The sequence below is a fragment of the Cherax quadricarinatus genome, chromosome 24, assembly GCF_038502225.1.
Source record: "Cherax quadricarinatus isolate ZL_2023a chromosome 24, ASM3850222v1, whole genome shotgun sequence".
NCBI lineage: Eukaryota > Metazoa > Arthropoda > Malacostraca > Decapoda > Parastacidae > Cherax > Cherax quadricarinatus.
The window spans coordinates 4,940,346-4,962,775 of NC_091315.1; the positions used below are offsets into that span (position 1 = coordinate 4,940,346).

Here is a 22,430-nt window from a genome sequence, read left to right on the forward strand (position 1 = left end):
ATCCCCACCTCTCTCTCATTTCGTCACTGTCTCCAGCTTCCTCCTCTCCCTCCCTCAGCCTTCTGCACACACACTCAGGGAAACACACCACAAAACAACCACACAAAAATACATAAGTTTTTCATTCTGTAGAACCTCCCCTCCAAAAAAATGGGCTGCCAGAGAGCAGGACAGAAAACCAGTGGACTAGAGGATGAGTTTGGGAAGGAAGCTCATGAAAAGGGAAAATGAGTGGGGAAGGAAGCTAGAAGAGCTTAGCATTAAAATGGAGGAGTGGTTAGCTACAGAGAGCAGGAAGTGGTAGATGCATGTCACAGCAGCAGAGGCTAAGATACAGAGGTTAGAAGAGGAATTAAAAAATCTGAAACAGCCTAAAGAACTAAAGAGCAATGTGGGCATGACATCAGAAACTGCTGCATCAGACACAAACATAGGGTCTGTAGGGATTGAAGGAGTGAATCTGTATGCAGAGGTCTTATCAGACCTTCGTGGAGCCCCAGAAAAAAAGAGGATCACATCAGGAACAATTAAGGGGACTGTAGAAAATGAAACAGCTCAGCTATACGCAGAGGCCCTAACAGACCATAGCAGTGGCCAAGAAAAGCTGAGAAGGAAAAATGACAGGCCACAGGGCTCAGTGACAACAGATAGTGAAGAGATTGAAGAAAGGAAAACTGCAATGGAGGTAGTTAAATCGAATCAGGTGATACATAGGGATATGCAGTGGGAAAATGAAAGGGAGATATCAGTCTTTGTTTATGGGCTCCAGGAAGCTGAAGGGATAACTTACGACACAAGAAGACAAGGGAAAAAAAAAACGATTGAAAATATCATGAAAGCAATAGGAGAATATGACATGACCCAGGTTGCAAATTTTCTAAGAATAGAGGGGTTTGCAAGAGGAAGAATCCAGCCAGTCAAAGTGATTTTCAAGGCAGAATCGGGTCAAAACAGGATTCCGCAGGAGAAAGCAAGACTAATGGACATGTCGGTGTATGGGGAGATGTATCTCAACCAGGACAGAACACGAGTAGAAAGGCAGCAACTGAAAGAGAAGGTACAAAGATAAGAGAAGGAAAGAGGTGAAGATGGAGATGGACAGAACCCAGACTCAGGAGGAGGATCAAATACAACCTCCCTCACAACCACCTACAGAAGCCCCCCAACCAGGAACACCCCAGTGCAACCAAGCATTCTTGCCCAAAACACACATGCAATACCCAATGCCCCCACCCACCTCATTACAAACTCCACCTTCACAGCAACCACCCAGACCACAGTTTTAGAAAAGAAGTTGAAGGTTTGGTATACAAATAAGTGTGAGGAGTGGCATGAAAGAATCAAGGAGACATCCAGAGACATAATAGCACTCACAGAAACGAAACTCGCCAGAATGATAGCAGATGAAATCTTTCCACTTGGCTATCAAATCCTCAGGGAAGATAGAGGGAACAGAGGGGAAGGAGGAGTCGCATTGCTTATTAAAAACTGATGGGGATTCGAGGAAATGGAAGGAATGGATGGAATGGGCAAAAGGGACTGCATAGTAGGAACAATCCAATCTGAGGGCCACAAGGTGATAATTGCAGTAGTGTACAACGCACACACTAGCCGAGGTGGCCAGAAGAGCTCAAATGGTGAGAGCAAAGTTACTAGTTATGGGTGATTTCAATCACAAGGAGATTGACTGGGAAAACCTGGAGCCCCATGGGGGTCCCGAAACATGGAGAGCCAAGATGATGGATGTAGTACTGGAAAACCTCATGCATCAATATGTTAGAGACACTACCAGAGAGAGAGGTGAGAATGATCCAACAAGACTGGACCTAGTATTCACCTTGAGTAGTTCGGACATCGAGGATATCACGTACGAAAGGCCCTTTGGAGCTAGTGACCGTGTGGTTCTGTGCTTTGATTATATAACTGAGCTACAAGTGGAGAGGGTAGCGGGAATAGGACACGTAAAACCAAACTATGAAATGGGGGACTACACAGGCATGAGGAACTTCCTGTGGTGTGTTCAGTGGGAGAGAGAATTTGCAGGAAAATCAGTAACAAAAATGATGGACTATGTGACAATAAAATGCAAGGAGGTAGAGGAGAGGTTTGTTCCCAAAGGAAACAGAAATAAATGGAAGACCAGAACTAAGTGTGCTAGAGAAGGAAAAGGTGCAGAAGACAAAGAACCCAAGATAATAAAGAGATTAACTGAAGAGCCAGAAACGAATATACACAGATAAGGAGACTCAGCGACAATACGAAAATGACATTGCATCGAAAATCAAGTCTGACTTGAAGCTGTTGTATAACCACATCAGGAGGAAAACAACAGTCAAGGACCAGTTAATCAGACGGAGGAAGGAAGGTGGGGAGCTCACAAGAAACGACCAAGAGGTATGAGAGGAGCCCAACATGAGATTTAAAAAGTATTTACAGTGGAAATAGGAAGGACTCCAGGAATTCAGAATAGGGAGGTATACCATCAAGTGCTGGATGAAATACACACAACTGAGGAGGAGGTGAAGAAGCTGCTATGTGAACTTGATACCTCAAAGGCGGTGGGACCAGACATCTCTCCGTGGGTTTTTAGAGAGGGAGCAGAGATGCTGTTTTGCCACTAAAAGAAATCTTCAACACATCCATTGAAACTGGACAACTACCTGAGGTATGGAAGATGGCAAATGTAGTCCCAGTCTTTAAGAAAGGAGAGTGGCAGGTAGCATTACACGACAGACCAGTGTCACTGACATGTATAGTATTCAAGTCATGAAGAAGCTTATCAGGAAAGGAATGCCGGAGCACCGAGAAAGGAATGAACTTAAACACGATAATCAGCAAGGTTTCAGGGAGGGGAAATACTGTAAACAAACATACTGAATTTTTCCGACAAAGTGACAAAAGCAAGGCAGAAGAGAGAGAGAGAGAGAGGGAGAGAGAGAGAGAGAGAGAGAGAGAGAGAGAGAGAGAGAGAGAGAGAGAGAGAGAGAGAGAGAGAGAGAGAGAGAGAGAGAGAGAGAGAGAGAGAGCCGGGTGGGTAGACTACACTTACTTGTACTGTAAGAAGGCTTTCTACACAGTTCCACACAAGAGATTAGCGCAAAAGCCATAGGAGCAGTCAGGAATAACAGGAAAGTCACTGCAAATGATCAGGAAGGAAACAACGGGTGATGGTACGTGGCGAGGTGTCAAGAGTGGGCGAAAGCATGGTGCCACAGGGGTCGGTCCTAGGACCGGTGCTGTTTCTGGTATTTCTGAACGACATGAAGGAAGGAATAAACTCCGAAGTATTCCAGTTTACAGATGATGTAAAGTTGATGACCAGGCAGAACTACGAAGGGATCTGGACAGGCTGCAGGCCTGGTCCAGCAACTGGATTCTGGAGTTCAACCCTACCAAGCGCAATGTCATGAAGATTTGGGAAAGGGCAAAGAAGACCACAGACGGAGTACAGTCTAGGTGGCCAGAGACTACAAACCTCACTCAAAGAAAAGGATCATGGCATGAGTATAACACAGGGCACATCTGAGTTGCACATCAGCCAAAAAACTGCTGCAATATACTGGTGCCTAGCAACATCTTAATTCCAACATCTTAATGAGGAGTCGTTCAGGACCCTCTACACTGTGTACTTTAAGCCAAAGGTAGACAAAGACAGCCTGCTGCAATGTTCCTTCTTTCTTATGTTCAAAGAAAAAATGAGCACTACGGCAGGCCTACTGGCACAAGCTAGTCAGATGCCACTCACACCCACCCACCTGCTGCAATGTTCCTTCTTTCTTACGTTCAAAGAAAAAATGAGCACTACGGCAGGCCTACTGGCACAAGCTAGTCAGATGCCACTAACACCCACCCACACCCACTACTGGCCCAAGCTGGTCAGATGCCACTCACACCCACTACTGGCCCAAGCTGGTCAGATGCAACTCACACCCACCCACACCCACTGCTAGCCCAAGCTGGTCAGATGTAACTCACGCCCACCCACACCCACCCACACCCACCCACACCCACCCACACCCACCCACACCCACCCACACCCACCCACACTCACCCACACCCACTCACACCCACCCACACCCACTCATGTATTTAAGTAACATATTTTTAAATCTAGACAGCTTTAAGGTGTATAACGCTGCTGGAGAGGTTGTTCCTTCACAAGTCTTATGCAAACAATTGCTTTCCTCTATCCTCTCTAAATCTAAATTTTGTTAACTAGATTACAATCCTGTGAGTCTTATTGTTTACATTTCTATTGTTTGTTTATGTTTTCCATTCAGGTCCCTCAATCTCGCCTCTTGGGAAACATTTCTGATACACGGGATCAACTTTGTCAACCTTCTTTATACGTTTTCCAGCGCATTTATTTCCATTGTGTAAGACGGTGACCAGAACTGTGTATCATAATCTAAATAAGACGCAGCCAACGTTATATATAATTCAAGAATAACCTCAAAAAACTCCTCTTTTTCATACTTCTTGATATGAAGCCAAGAATACTAGTCGTTTTATTGTGACCACTTACATATTGTTGTAGTGATTTAAGATTACTGGTAAACTAAACTCCTATATCCCCTTTTGGCCATCATAGGGATGAAGATCTACATTGTGGTTTATAAAGTGCCACGGTTATTATCCTTTCCAAAGCTATAAAGTTTGCATTTGTCTATATTAAATTGTATCTGACACTTTTTCCGACCACTACATCAGTTTATTCAGATTTTCGTGTAGCTCACTATGTCCTCGTCAGAATGAATTCGACGACATTTTTGGTGTAGTCGCTATTTATTCCCTCATCTATACCGTGAAAATAAAAAAAAACTGAGAAAAAAGACGGAAGAGAAGCATATTTTATTTGTCATAAACTAAAATGAATCCTGACATGAATGACCAAAGGCCTGGATAACTGTTTACTAGCCATTGCTTACAAATATTCTGGTCTTAAGAGATTTATCTGTTTGTCCTATGGATATGGATATTAAGATTGGAATTATTTCATTTACCTTACATTCCATAGTAAACTAAAAGCTGTACGTCATGTTTTCACCATCAGTTAGTAATTATTTCATCAGTAATACGGTGATTAAAGTAAATTTTAGTATACAGGATATACACTGAGCAACATACACCTGATGTATATATCCTGTGAGTTTCCCGAGAAGTTGAGTCATATTCAAAATCTGCGAATTTCTCTTGCGTTCTTGCATTAAAATTTCACTTTTTTATACATTATTTTTTAATATTTTCTATAAAATATTGACTAAAAAGATATAAATTAAAAATAAATGATAATAATTAAAAAGCAAATTATAAACCTTTACTGAACGTGTAAGTTGTGTCAAACACCTTAACTACTGGGGCGCCTGGAAACACTTGACTTGTACTCACTGGAGCGCAGGCGAGACAGCTATATCATAATCTACACCTGGAAGATTCTGGAGGGACTGGTTCCTAATGTACACACAGAAATCACTCCATACGATAGCAAAAGACTTGGCAGGCGATGCAACATACCCCCAGTGAAAAGTAAGGGAGTCACTGGTACACTAAGAGAAAACACAATGTCCGGGGCCCAAGACTGTTCAACAACCTCCCACCAGCAATAAGAGGCATTACCAGTAGACCCCTGGTTGTCTTCAAGAGGGAACTGAACAGATACCTAAAGACGGTACCGGATCAGCCGGGCTGTGGCTTGTACATTGGGCTGCCTGCGGTTAGCAATAACAGCCTCGTTGATCAGGCCCTGATTCACCGGGAGACCAAGTCGTGGACCGGGCCGCGGAGGTGTTGATCCCCGGAATCCCCTGCAGGTAGACTCCAGCGAGTATGTCAGGACTCACTGGCATACTCCCTGAAAATCTCTTCGCGTCCCCGTTTAGGAACCTCTGTACTCGGCTATTTGTACTCACCTATTTCTGTTACAGGGGTCGATTCACAGCTCCTGTGGTATATGTCTTATGATAATACAGTTCTTTGCTTCCCCAGCACCGCTGTGTCCACCAGCGGCACTGTCATGCCGAGCATCCGGGCGAGGCGGAGTGCGGGTGTGGTGGTCACCACCGCCCACACACTGCACTTACGCTCCAGTCTCTGGTTACGCCATCGTGGCCACACCCACTCACCACCCTCACTCTAGTACCAGTAAGTTGGTACGCAAGTACCTTAAATAAGTACCTAATCGTCTCATAAATTTTCACTTGTGCTTTTTTAATTGGTAATAAAATTAATTTGTTCTTGAATAAACAAGAAATTAATGAAGAAATACATTCTGAATTTGGAAACTTACAGACAATATTTAGTTATGGAAAACATTAACACTGACAGATTATTTCCAAATATATTTTTCAGCGAGATCTACCTTCTCCTCCATCATCATCTGACCACCTTGACTCGTAACCTCCATCATCTCACCACCTTGACTCGTAACCTCCATCATCTCACCACCTTGACTCGTAACCTCCATCATCTCACCACCTTGACTCGTAACCTCCATCATCTCACCACCTTGACTCGTAACCTCCATCATCTCACCACCTTGACTCGTAACCTCCATCATCTCACCACCTTGACTCGTAACCTCCATCATCTCACCACCTTGACTCGTAACCTCCATCATCTCACCACCTTGACTCGTAACCTCCATCATCTCACCACCTTGACTCGTAACCTCCATCATCTCACCACCTTGACTCGTAACCTCCATCATCTCACCACCTTGACTCGTAACATAAGAACATAAGAACGAAGGAACACTGCAACAGGCCTACTGGCCCATGCGAGGCAGGTCCAAGTCTCCTACCGGCTTAAGCCAATGCACCCAACCTAGTCAGGTCAGGTCACCTTGACTTAAGGGAGGAACACGGCAACCGTCCTGGTAGCACAAGCTAATCAGGTCCAACTCACACCCACCCACACCCACTCATGTATTTATCCAACCTATTTTTAAAGCTACACAACGTTCTGGCCTCTATAACTGTACTTGGGAGTTTGTTCCACTCATCCACAACTCTATTACCAAACCAGTACTTTCCTATATCCTTCCTGAATCTGAATTTTTCTAACTTAAAACCATTGCTGCGAGTCCTGTCTAGGCTAGATATTTTCAGCACACTATTTACATCCCCTTTATTTATTCCTGTCTTCCATTTATACACCTCAATCATATCCCCCCTAATTCTACGTCTTTCTAGAGAGTGCAGATTCAGGGCCCTTAGTCTATCCTCATAGGGAAGGTTTCTGATACATGGGATCAACTTTGTCATCCTCCTTTGTACATTTTTCCAGAGCATTTATATCCATTCTGTAATACGGTGACCAAAACTGTGGAGCATAATCTAAATGAGGCCTAACCAAGGATATATAGAGTTGAAGAACAACCTGAGGACTCCTATTATTTATGCTTCTTGATATGAAGCCAAGGATTCTATTAGCTTTATTGCGAACACTTATGCACTGTTGTCTTGGTTTCAGATTACTGCTAACCCGAACTCCTAAATCTTTTTCGCAGTCCGTAATATTAAGATCTACATTATTTAGTTTATATGTGGCATGGTTATTTTCCTGTCCAATATTTAGAACTTTGCATTTGTCTATATTAAACTGCATCTGCCACCTCTCCGGCCACTGCATCAGTCTACTCAAATCTTCCTGGAGTGCTCTAATGTCCTCTTCAGAATGAATTCGACGGCCTATTTTGGTGTCATCGGCAAACATGATGATGTCGCTCTTTATGCCCTCATCTATGTCGTTTATGTATATTGTGAACAGCAGGGGGCCCAACACTGACCCCTGTGGAACACCGCTCGTGACGCTTCCCCACTCTGATTTCTCCCCATTTATGCAAACTCTCTGCTGCCTATTTGTCAACCATGCCTCTATCCAGGAAAAAATTTCTCCTCCTATTCCATGTGCCTTAATTTTCCTCAATAGTCTCTGATGTGGGACCTTGTCAAAAGCCTTACTGAAGTCCATATACACAATATCATATTCATTACCATGATCTACCTCCTCAAATACCTTAGTGAAAAAAGTTAATAAATTCGTAAGGCAGGAACACCCCTTTGTAAAACCATGCTGAGATTCGTTGATTAATTTATGCTTTTCAAGGTGGCTACGAACTGCCTCGGCAATTATTGATTCCATAAATTTTCCCACTATGGAGGTTAGGCTTATTGGTCTATAGTTCGAAGCTAAGGACCTGTCTCCTGCTTTGAAAATAGGTATCACATTTGCCATTTTCCACTTATCTAGCACAATGCCAGTTTGTAGTGATATGTTGAAAAGATTAGCCAAAGGTTTGCTAAGCTCCTCTTTACATTCCTTTAGAACCCTTGCATACAGTTCATCAGGGCCTGGGGATTTGTTAGGTTTTAATTTATCTATTTGCCTAAGGACCATGTCACTTGTGACCCTAATCGTGCACAGTTTATTATCGTCCTGTTCCACATAATTTATCATTTCTGGAATATCGCTGGTATCCTCCTGTGTAAAAACTGAGAGGAAGTATGTGTTAAAACTTCTACACATTTCCTTATCACTGTCAGTGAGCTGACCCGAGGAACTTTTGAGTGGGCCTATCTTGTCCCTGATCTTACTTCTGTATACTTGAAAGAATCCTTTTGGGTTAGTCTTCGAATCTCTTGCAACTTAAACCTCATAATCTCCTTTTGCTTTTGTAATTTCTTTTTTTACTTCTCTCTTTAACTGAATATATAGATTTCTTAATTGCCCCTCTCCTCTTTTGAATTGCCTATATATGCCTCTCTTTTGACCAATTAGATATTTTAATCTATTGTTCATCCATTTAGGATCATTTTTGTTTGATCTGATTTCCCTATTTGGAACATAATTTGACTGAGCAGCTAGAACTATGCCCTGGAAAGCGTCATATCGGCAACCATCACCACCTACCTGACCCTTAGTCAGGTCATTCCAGTTCAGCCCACCTAAGTAATTTTTCAGTCCTATGAAATCAGCCAAGCGGAAGTCAGGGACAGAGACTTGATTGCCATTATTAGGGAATTCCATGATATATTAAAACTGAGTGATTTGTGATCACTTTCCCCAAGCTCATCATTAACCTCAAGATTATTAATTAGTGTTTCCCTACTGGCAAGAAGCAAGTCAAGGAGGTTATTTCCCCTAGTTGGCTCTGTCACAAACTGTTTTAAAAAACAATCCTGGATCGTATCAAGAAGGTCACCTGACTCTAAATTTCCTGTCAAATTGCTCCAGTCATTCTGTCTATAGTTGAAATCTCCCATTAGCACATCATTTTCGTATGTAGATGCCTTACGAATTTCGTCCCATAGAAGTTTACTGCACTCCCTATCAAGATTTGGGGCCCTGTAAATCACACCCAAAATTAGTTTTTCTCGGCCCTCGAGAAGCTGTAACCAAACAGATTCAGTGGCTGACGCTTCTAATTTAATATCTTGTCTAACACAACAATTTAAATTGTCTCTGACATACATCGCTACTCCACCACCTTTCCTGTTGACCCTGTCAGTGTGAAATAATTTATAGCCTTGTATGTGACATTCAGAGGGCATCTCTCTATCTTTCAGATTGAGCCAGGTCTCTGTTATAGCAATAATATCTATGTTTCCTGCACTTGCAATTAATCTTAGCTCATCTATCTTATTTCTTACACTCCTGCTATTAGTATAGTAAACCTTAAGGGAGCTAGTCCCTTGCTGCCCTCTGCTGTCCCCCTTTGTTTGCTGACCTGATCTATTGTTTTTATTTATAACTTCATGCTGAATGCCTTTTATACATTTACTGTTTCCAACCCTAGTGTTGCAACCTGCTTGTTTCCCACACACACCCATACCTCTATCTTCCATCAGTTTAAAATCATAGGCATTTCACCAATGCCCTTCTCAATTGAGTCTGCAAGTGCTACCACCCCAGCCCCAGAGAGATGTACCCCATCCCTTGCATACATATCATGTTTGCCATAAAAGTTGTTCCAGTTGTCAATGAATGGGATTGCAAGTTCCTTTCAGTATCTGTCTAGCCAGCAATTTACACCAATTGCCCTAGACAACCATTCATTTCCTACTCCCCTTCTAGGCAAGATTGGGATCCCTCCCTTAGACTTAATGAAATCTATAGCTGACCTGTACTTATCTAGCAGCTCTTCTCTCCTACCCTTCCCAATATCACTTCCACCAGCACTGAGACAGATAATGGGCTAGTTCCCATTACCTGACATGATATTATCCAGCCTGTTGACAATGTCCCCAACACCAGCTCCAGGGAAGCACGCTCCATCTCTCATCTTCTTATTCCTACTACAAAAAGCACGGTCAATATATCTTACCTGAGAGTCACCAACCACTAGAATGCGCTTACCTCCATTAGCAGGGGCAGTAGTACCCTTACCTTCACTGGCCACTGAAGTACATTCATCCTGAAGAACAGAGAAGCGATTTCCTACCTTCAGATCTTCACTCTTAACTTTCCTTACTGTGATGCGCCTCCCATTACTGTGAACAACTCGCCACTTGTAGCAGGTGCTGGGCTGCACCTCACTGCTGGTAGCCGTTGCTACCTCCCCAACTACAGCCTCCTCACAGCGAGAGACAGACTGCACCTCACTGCTAGAAGTCTCATTCCCCACAACTCCAGCCACCTCACACTCACTCCCAGACCCATTGAGGTGGACCTTCAGCCTCCTAATCTCCTCCTGGAGAAGCAAGACCTCCTCCTTCAACTCTCCAACCTCAATTTTTAAAACACTGCAGAAGCAAGCCATGCTTTGTAACCGTCCACGCTAATCCCCAAGGCAGCTCAGGGTCTGTGACCTCACGTGACCACTGACCGCTGACCACTGTGACTGACCACTGACCATCATCTCACCACCTTGACTCGTAACCTCCATCATCTCACCACCTTGACTCGTAACCTCCATCATCTCACCACCTTGACTCGTAACCTCCATCATCTCACCACCTTGACTCGTAACCTCCATCATCTCACCACCTTGACTCGTAACCTCCATCATCTGACCACTTTGACTCGTAACCTCCATCATCTCACCACCTTCACTCGTAAGTAATTTGCGCTCATCTTAAAAATAAATGTTTGACTTTCTCATAAGAACATAAGAAAGAAGGAACACTGCAACAGGCCTACTGACCCATGCGGAGCAGGTCCATGTCCCCCCCGGATTAGCCTAATGACCCACCCAGTCTGGTCACCTCCACTCAAGGATGGAACACTGCACCAGACCCAGCAGCACAAGCTAGTCAGGTCCAACTCACACCCACCCACACCCACTCATGTATTTATCTAACCTATTTTTAAAACTACACAACGTTTTAGCCTCAATAACTGTACTCGGGAGTTTGTTCCACTCATCCACAACTCTATTACCAAACCAGTACTTTCCTATATCCTTCCTGAATCTGAATTTTTCCAACTTGAAACCATTGCTGCGAGTCCTGTCTTGGCTGGAAATTTTCAGCACGCTATTTACATCCCCTTTATTTATTCCTGTTTTCCATTTATACACCTCGATCGTATCCCCCCTAATTCTACGCCTTTCGAGAGAGTGCAGATTCAGGGCCCTTAGTCTATCCTCATAGGGAAGGTTTCTGATACATGGGATCATCTTTGTCATCCTCCTCTGTACGTTTTCCAGAGCATTTATATCCATTCTGTAATACAGTGACCAGAACTGAGCAGCATAATCTAAATAAGGCCTAACCAAGGATATATAGAGTTGAAGAACAACCTGAGGACTTCTATTATTTATACTTCTAGATATGAAGCCAAGAATTCTGTTAGCTTTATTGCGAACACTAATGCACTGTTGTCTTGGTTTTAGATTACTGCTAACCAGAACTCCTAAATCCTCTTCGCAATCACTAGTATTAAGATCTACATTATTTAGTTTATATGTGGCATGGTTATTTACCTGTCCAACATTTAGAACTTTGAATTTGTCAATATTAAACTGCAACTGCTACTTCTCCGACCATTGCATTAGTCTTTTCAAATCATCCTGGAGTGCTCTAGTGTCCTCATTAGAATGAATTGGACGGCCTATTTTAGTGTCATCAACAAATTTGCTTATGTCGCTATTTATTCCCTCATCTATGTTGTTTATGTAAATTGTGAACAACAACGGGCCCAACACTGACCCCTGAGGAACACAGCTTGTGACGTGCCCCCATTCTGATTTCTCCCCATTTATGCAAACTCTCTGCTGCCTAATTGTCAGCTATGCCTCAACCCAAGAAAAAGTTTCTCCTCCTATTCCGTGTGCCTTAAGTTTCCTCAATAGCCTCTGGTGTGGAACTCATCGAAAGCCTTACTGAAATCCATATTCACAATATCATACACCATGATCTACCTCCTCAAGCTCCTTAGTGACAAAAAGTTAGTAAATTCGTAAGACAGGAACGCCACTTTGTAAAACCGTGTTGAGATTCATTAATCAATCTGTGCCTGTCAAGATGGCTACGAATTGCTTCGGCAATAATTGATTCCATAAATTTTCCAACTATGAAGGTAAGGCTTATTGGTCTATAATTCAAAGCCAAGGACCTGTCACCTGCCTTACATGTTAAAAAGATTAGCCAAAGGTATGCTAAGTTCCTCTTTACATTCCTTTAACACCCTTGCAAACAGTTCATCAGGGCCTGGGGATTTGTTAGGTTTTAGCTTCTCTATTAGTCTGAGGACCATGTCACTAGTTACTGCAATCGTACATAGTTTATTATCATCCTGTTCTACGTAATCTATTATTTCAGGAATATCGCTAGTATTTTCCTGGGTGAAAAATGAGAGGAAGTAGGTATTGAGAATTTCGCAAATATCCTTATCACTGTCAGTGATCTGACCAGAGTTACTCTAAAGTGGGCCTATCTTGTCCCTAATCTTACTTCTGTATACCTGAAAAAACCCTTTTGGGTTAGTCTTTGAATCCCTTGCAACCTTAGCCTCATAATCCCTTTGTGCTTTTCTTATTCCTTTCTTTATTTCTCTCTTTAATTTAATATATTGATTTCTTAATTGTCCATCCCCTCTTTTAATACGCCTATATATGCCTCTCTTTTGAGCAATGAGGTGTTTAAATCTATTGATCATCCATTTGGGATCATTTTTGTTAGATCTAATTTCCCTACTCGGAACAAAAGTTGTCTGGGCAGCTAGAACTATGCTCTGAAGAACGTCATATTGGCAACCAAGATCACCTACCTGACCCATAGTCAGGACATCCCAATTTAGCCCACCCAGGTAATTTTTCAGTCCCATGAAGTCGGCCAAGCGAAAATCTGGGACAGAGATTTGATTGCAGTTATCTGGGTAATTCCATGATATATTGAAACTAAGTGATTTGTGATCACTTTCCCCAAGCTCATCATTAACCTCAAGATTATTAATTAGTGAATCTTTGTTGGCAAGAACCAAGTCAAGCAGATTGTTTCCTCTAGTTGGTTCTGTCACAACCTGTTCTAAAAAACAATCCTGAACCGTATCAAGAAAGTCACTAGACTCAAGATTTCCTGTCATATTGTTCCAATCAATTTGTCTAAAGATAAAATCTCCCATTATCACAACATTTTCATATCTAGATGCCTTATGAATTTCATCCCATAACAGCTTACTGCACTCCCTATCAAGGTTTGGGGGCCTGTAAATCCCACCCAAAATTTCATTTGTCACATCCGTCGAGAAACTGTAGCCAAACAGATTCTGTGTTCGATGTTTCTAATCTTATTCCACATCTAAGACTACAATTTAATTTTTCTCTGACAAACATCGCCACCCCACCATTCCTGTTGACCCTCTCAGTGTGGAATAGTTTATAACCCTGTATGTTGCATTCGGAAGGCATTTCTCTATCTTTCAGGTTGAACCAGGACTCTGTTATACCAATAATATCTATATTACCTACACTTACAAGTAATCTTAGCTCATCTATCTTATTTCTTAGACTCCTACTATATGTATAGTAAACCTTAAGGGAGCTAGTCACTCGTTGCCCTCTACTATCTCTCTTTGTTTGTTGATCAATTGATTTGCCATTACTATCAACTTTATTTTGAATATTGTCTTTTAAACATATCCCTGAGGTATCCCGGTAATAACTGCTGTTTTTAACCCTAATGCTGCAGCCTCATTGTTTCCCACAAACACCCATACCTCTATAATCTATCAGTTTAAATTCCTAGACAAGTCATCAATTACCCTCTCAATCGAATTGGCTAATGCAACCACTCCATCCCCAGAGAGATGAACCCCATCCCTTGCATACATATCACGTTTGTCAAAGAATAGGCCCCAGTTATCAATGAATGGGATTGTAAGTTCCTTGCAGTACCTGTCTAGCCAGCAATTTATACCAATTGCCCTAGACATCCATTCATTGCCCACTCCCTTCTATGGCTGACCTGTACTTATCCAGCAGCTCCTCTCTCCTGCCCTTCCCAATGTCATTACCCCCAGCACTAAGACAGATAATGGGCTTGTTCCCATTACCTGCCATAATACTATCCAACCTGCTGACTATGTCACCAACACCAGCTCCATGAAGGCACACTCTCTGTCTGACCTTTCTGTCTCTGTTACAATAAGCACAGTCCATATATCTTACCTGAGAATCGCCTACTATTAAAATATTCTTACCTTGATTAGCAGGGGAATCAATGGTACCTTCAACCTCACTAACCACTGAAGTACACTCGACCTGGAGAACAGAGAATCGATTTCCTACCTTCACATCTTCTCTATGAACTCTCCTCATCTTCCTTTTTCCTAAACTGTGAACCACTTGCCACTTACATCGGCTGCAACTATCACTGCTGGTGACCATTTCCTCCTTACCAGCTAAATCCTCCTCACACTCGCTCCCAACTCATCTATGCGAAGCTTCAGCTTCCTATTTTCTTCCTGAAGAAGTAGAATCTCCTTCTTCAACACTTGAACCTGAGATTCTAAAACACTACAACAAGCCAAGATGCTTGGTACCAGCCCACGCTAACTCCCAAGAACTTAGGCAGAGAGCTTAACGAATAAATTCATAGAAATTCTACTTGAAATTAAACATAAAATATGTACAGTAGATAAATTTCTTTGTCTACCACTTTAGGGAGTCTGGGAATGGTATACAATAGACATCAACAACACAAGTGAGATAATTGCATTATTTTTACTGTCCCTTTTATACATATTCTCGTGCAGCATTTTGTCCTGATATTTATAAATATCGTTTCATTTACATTCAAATTCATCTTCCAAAGAAATAATATTTAGAAAGAAGGTAGATCTAGGAATGAAATATGTCTTCTTCTTCTTCCTCTTGATTTGCTGGTAGTCTCCTAATCCGGGTCTTTCCCAGATGGTAACCCGGCCTTGGCTCCCTGTGTTGGGAGTGTCTGGGACCTACGTCACCCATGCGAGGAGGTACAAGTACCTCCTCATCTTCTGGGACCAACTGTCCCCAGGCCTAGCCCGCTCCCCGCCCTCACGGTGCTCAAAGGGAGAAGCTAGGCCTCTGGTCTGCCATCTTCCCCTCCCCAGGGGGGGGGAGGGGCTAGTGGGAATGGCAGTCTTGTGAGCTGCAGGTGGCAGCAAGCTCTGGCTCTGGCACCTCCCCGCCCCAGGAGGGCTGGTGGGAATGATGTTTTCCATGGAATATGAACTGAATGAGATATTAAAACGAATTCCTATGACTGATTTGTGTCAAGTTTAAAAACATGGTAAAAAAGACATACATATACCCGTCACGCACCAGTGACCATATGTCTAAAAAATGCAAATAATATAATGCTAGGAAGAAACATACAAAAAATGTTATTGTAAACCCAGAAAATAAATATCTTGAAAAAAAAATGTGATTTGCAATTTGGAAATGAAATAAGATAATTTTTAATGAAACGCCATTGTTAGTTTCCAACTGACGGGTCGTGAGCAGTCAGAAGAAATATTTATTTTAAAAACTGCATTTCATTTACGGCCACGGGGGCGTTGACCCCCGGAACTCTCTCCAGGTAAACTCCAGGTAATTGCTCGAAAAAATGTGAATAGGCCATATATGCCAGGAAAACATCCATCAACAATTTATGCATTTTTCCACATTTCCATGAACGAAGTACTAAATGAAAATACTGCTGGCACCACGCGAACCAACGTACGATCCACAGCCTGGCTGATCAGGTACTGAAGTTACGTGCTTGTCCAGTGCATTCTTGAAGACAGCCAGGAGTCTATTGGCAATCCCCCTTATGTATGCTGGGAGGCAGTCGAACAGTCTTGTTGATCGAAATATCAAAATAAATACAGCCACCAAGTATAGTTGTAACACATAATTAAAATGCTTTTATTGTTTACATTCTCTAACTTCTACAAAAACCTTTTTTCTGGCAGGCAACATGTGGGAAGTAACTACAACCAACCTGGAGAAAAACCTGGACGGCCTGCCACCAGCCACGAACATCAGTATACATGTTAAAGCCTTCAATGACATCGGTTATAGTTCCTCCAGTCACCCCATTTTTTGTGTGACAGAAGACGATGGTAAACACTTTTGTTTTTTCTAAAGCCTTTAGGTAATTTAATTTATATGACTATTTATGTGTCTATCTGACTCTCTCTCTCTATTTCTCTTATACACACACACCCACACACACACACACACACACACACACACACACACACACACACACACACACACACACACACACACACACACACACACACACACACACACACACACACACACACACACCCATGCCACATCCAATGCCCCCACCCACTACATTACAAACTCCACCCCCACAGCAACAACCCATAGTTCCTTACCAGGTCCCCCACTTCCCCAACCCCAATATACCTCCCAGACCACAGTCTTAGAAAAGAAGTTGAAGGTGTGGTATACAAATGCAGATGGAATAACAAACAAGTATGAGGAGTGGCACGAAAGAATCAAAGAGACATCCCCAGACATAATAGCACTCACAGAAACAAAACTCACCAGAATAATAACAGATTCAATCTTTCCATCCGGATATCAAATCCTCAGGAAAGACAGAGGGAGGAGAGGGGGAGGAGGAGTTGCACTGCTCATTAAAAACCAGTGGGGTTTTGAGAAAATGGAAGGAATGGATGGCACGGGCGAAAGGGACTACTTAGTAGGAACAATCCAGTCTGAGGGACATAAGGTGATAATTGCAGTAATGTACAACCCACCACAGAACTGCAGGAGGCCAAGAGAAGAATACGATGAGAGCAACAGAGCAATGATCGACACACTAGCCGAGGTGGCCAGGAGAGCACACATGGGGGGAGCAAAGTTACTAGTTATGGGTGATTTCAATCACAAGGAGATTGACTGGGAAAACCTGGAGCCCCATGGGGGTCCCGAAACATGGAGAGCCAAGATGATGGATGTGGTACTGGAAAACCTCATGCATCAACATGTTAGAGACACTACCAGAGAGAGAGGAGAGGGTGAACCAGCAAGGTTGGACCTTGTATTCACCATGAGTAGTTCGGACATCGAGGGTATCATGTATGAAAGGCCCCTGGGAGCTAGTGATCATGTGGTTCTGTGCTTCGACTACATAGTTGAGCTCCAAGTGGAGAGAGTAGCAGGAATAGGCTGAGAAAACCCAAACTACAAAAGGGGGGAACTACTCAGGCATGAGGAACTTCCTTCAAGACATTCAGTGGGAGAGGGAACTGACAGGAAAACCAGTACAAGAAGTGATGGACTATGTAGCAACAAAATGCAAGGAGGCAGAGGAGAGGTTTGTTCCCAAGGGAAACAGAAATAATGGGAAGAACATAACGAGTCCTTGGTTCACCCAAAGGTGTAGGGAGGCAAAAACTAGATGTACTAGAGAATGGAAAAGGTACAGAAGACAGAGAACTCAGGAAAATAAAGAAATCAGCAGAAGAGCCAGAAATGAATATGCACAGATTAGAAGGGAGGCTCAGAGACAATATGAAAATGACAGCATCAAAAGTAAAGACTGACCCGAAGCTGTTGTACAGCCACATCAGGAGGAAAACAACAGTCAAGGACCAGGTAATCAGACTGAGGAAGGGTGATGGGGAATTCACAAGAAACGACCGAGAGGTTTGTCAGGAGCTCAACACAAGATTTAAAGAGGTATTTACAGTGGAAACCAGGAGGACTCCAAGAAATCAGAACAGGGGGGGCACACCAGCAAGTGCTGGATGAGGTACATATAACCAAGGAGGAGGTGAAGAAGCTGCTATGCGAACTTGACACCTCAAAGGCGGTGGGACCAGACAACATCTCTTCATGGGTCCTTAAAGAGGGAGCAGAGATATTGTGTGAGCCATTAACAAAGATCTTCAACACATCATTTGAAACTGGGCAACTCCCTGAGGTATGGAAAATGGCAAATGTAGTCCCAATTTTTAAAAAGGGAGACAGACATGAGGCACTAAACTACAGACCTGTATCACTAACGTGTATAGTATGCAAGGTCATGGAGAAGATCATCAGGAGGAGAGTGGTGGGGCACCTGGAAAGAAACAAGTGTATAATTGACAACCAGCACGGTTTCAGGGAAGGAAAATCCTGTGTCACAAACCTACTAGAGTTTTATGACAAGGTGACAGAAGTAAGACAAGAGAGAGAGGGGTGGATCGACTGCATATTTTTGGACTGCAAGAAGGCCTTCGACACAGTTCCTCACAAGAGGTTACTGCAAAAGCTAGAGGACCAGGCACACATAACAGGAAAGGCACTGCAATGGATCAGAGAATATCTAACAGGGAGGCAACAACGAGTCATGGTAAGCGACGAGGAGTCAGAGTGGGCGCCTGTGACAAGCGGGGTTCCACAGGGGTCAGTCCTAGGACCTGTGCTGTTCTTGGTATATGTGAACGACATAACGGAAGGGATAGACTCAGAAGTGTCTTTGTTTGCAGATGATGTGAAGTTAATGAGAAGAATCAAATCGGACGAGGATCAGGCAGGACTACAAAGAGACCTGGACAGGCTACAAGCCTGGTCCAGCAACTGGCTCCTTGAATTTAACCCTGCCAAATGCAAAGTCATGAAGATTGGGGAAGGGCAAAGAAGACCGCAGACACAATATAGTTTAGATGGCCAAAGACTGCAAACCTCACGCAAGGAAAAAGATCTGGGGGTGAGTATAACACCGAGCATATCTCCTGAGGCGCATATCAATCAGATAACTGCTGCAGCATACGGGCGCCTGGCAAACCTACGGATAGCGTTCCGATACCTCAGTAAGGATTCGTTTAAGACTCTGTATACCATCTACGTCAGGCCCATACTGGAGTATGCACCACCAGTTTGGAATCCACACCTAGTCAAGCACGTCAAGAAATTAGAGAAAGTGCAAAGGTTTGCAACAAGACTAGTCCCAGAGCTACGGGGATTGTCCTATGAAGAAAGGTTGAGGGAAATCGGCCTGACGACACTGGAGGACAGGAGGGTCAGGGGAGACATGATAACGACATATAAAATACTGCGCTGAATAGACGAGGTGGACAAAGACGGGATGTTCCAGAGATGGGACACAGACACAAGAGGTCACAATTGGAAGTTGAAGACTCAGATGAATCAAAGGGATGTTAGGAAGTATTTCTTCAGTCATAGAGTAGTCAGGCCTTGGAATAGCCTAGAAAGTGATGTAGTGGAGACAGGAACCATACATAGTTTTAAGGCGAGGTATGATAGAGCTCATGGGGCAGGGAGAGAGAGGACCTAGTAGCAATCAGCGAAGAGTCGGGGCCAGGAGCTGTGACTCGACCCCTGCAACCACAAATAGGTGAGTACACACACACACACACACACACACACACACACACACACACACACACACACACACACACAATATATTTATATATATATATATATATATATATATATATATATATATATATATATACATATATATATATATATATATATATATATATATATATATATATATATATATATATATATATATATATATATATATATATATATATATATATATGTGTGTCGTGCCGAATAGGCAGAACTTTATTATTATTAAAGATTAGCCGGTATTCTCCCGGCCCGGGCCTTTTCCAAGTGGTGGCCCGGCTTTGGCTCCCTCTTTAGGGAGTGTCTGAGACCTAAGTCTCCCATGGGAGGAGGCACAAGTACCTCCTCATCTTTGGGACCAACTGTCCCCAGGCCTAGCCACAAGCTAGGCCTCTCTGGTCTGCCATCCCCGCCCCAAGGGAGCAAATGGGAATGACAGTCTTATGAGCTAAAGGCTCGGACTCAGGCACCTACCCTACCCTAGAAGGATTAGGCATGGTGTCGATGAGGCAGAACTTGCGATCTTGGTTTAAATAGCAACGCTCATCTTGCCAAATAGGACAAGTGAAAATTTGTGTATGCAATAATTTCGCCAAAATCATTATGAACTTAACGAAAAAAATATATTTCACTGTGTTTGTTTAGTATTAAATTATTGTAAACAATTCTAAAATATATTTAGTTAGGTTATGCTAAAATAAATTGCGCTTGTTATGACAAGGTTAGGTAAGTTTTCTAAGTTACTTTTGGTGCAAAATTGTAAATTTTTGCATCAACATTAATGAAAAAAAATATATCTTTAAACGTATAAGAGAAAATTTTAGAAAGGACTTAATTTTAAATGAGTTCTTGACTGACCAGTTTTACATATTCGGCACGAATTTTGCTCCAAAAGAATCTTAGAAAACTTACTTAACCTTATAATAAAAAGATCAATTTATTTTAGCCTAACCCAACTAAATATATTTTAAATACGTTTACAATAATTTAGTACTAAACAAACAATCAAATATATTTTTCTCGTTAGGTTCAGAATTATTTGGGCGAAATTATTGCATACACAAATTTTCATTAGTCCTACATGGCAAGATGAACTTTGCTATTTAAGCCAACATCGCAAGTTCTGCCTATTCGGCACGACATATATATATATATATATATATATATATATATATATATATATATATATATATATATATATATATATATATATATATATATATATATATATATATACATATATATACATATATATATGTCGTGCCGAATAGGCAGAATTTGCGATCTTGGCTTAAATAGAAACGCTCATCTTGCCATATAGGACCAGCGAAAATTTGTGTATGCAATAATTTCGCCAAAATCATTCTAAACCTAACGAAAAAAATATATTTCTCTGTGTTTGTTTAGTATTAAATTATTGTAAACAAATCTAAAATATATTTAGTTGGGTTAGGCTAAAATAAATTGTTCTTTTTATAATAAGGTTAGGTAAGTTTTCTAAGATTCTTTTGGAGCAAAATTTAAATTTTTTACCTTAACATTAATGAAAAAAATATATCTTTAAACGTGTAAGAGAAAATTTTAGACAGGACTTAATTTTAAATGAGTTCTTGCTAATTGACCAGTTTTACATATTCGGCACGACATATATATATATATGTATATATATATATATATATATATATATATATATATATATATATATATATATATATTTATATATATATATATATATATATATATATATATATAGATATATATATATATATATATATATATATATATATATATATATATATATATATATATATATATATACATGTATATATATATATATATATATATATATATATATATATATATATATATATATCTATATATATATATATATATATATATATATATATATATATATATATATATATATATATATGTGTGTGTATATATACATATATATATATATATATATATATATATATATATTTATATATAAATGTATATATATATATATATGTATATATATATATATATATATATATATATATATATATATATATATATATATATATATATATATATATATATATATATATATATATATATTTATATATATACATATATATATATATATATGTATATATATATATATATATATATATATATATATATATATATATATATATATATATATATATATATATATATATATATATATATATATATATTTATATATATACATATATATATATATATATATATATATATATATATATATATATATATATATATATATATATATATATATATATATATATGTGTGTATATATATATATATATATTTATATGTATATGCAAAACAACAACTGTGAAAGAATAGAGAAATTCCAAGCGCATTCGTGACTACTCACATTATCAAGGAACAAAGAAAGTCATGCATCAAAGGAAGGCATATAAAGGGTCTACCCCACACCTCACTATCACATCTCACAGCAAAGCAACACCTGATGTGCGACTCATAAGAAAGGGAACACTGAAACAGGCCCGCTGGCCCAATTGACAGGTCCTTCACACAACCCACGAACAAACTATTCTTCCCAAGAATTAAGAATTTTAAAATTTA

General features: G+C 40.9%; 1 protein-coding gene across 1 annotated transcript in view; it reads left to right on the forward strand.

The window, feature by feature from the left end:
- The window catches only part of LOC128690681 (cell adhesion molecule Dscam2-like), a 536,323-nt gene that overhangs the window by 354,989 nt on the left and 158,904 nt on the right, over nt 1-22,430 (forward strand). The window contains exons 18-19 of the mRNA XM_070088137.1: nt 5,986-6,141; nt 16,381-16,530. Coding sequence (XP_069944238.1) covers nt 5,986-6,141; nt 16,381-16,530 — 306 coding nt within the window. The remainder of the gene's footprint in view (nt 1-5,985; nt 6,142-16,380; nt 16,531-22,430) is intronic.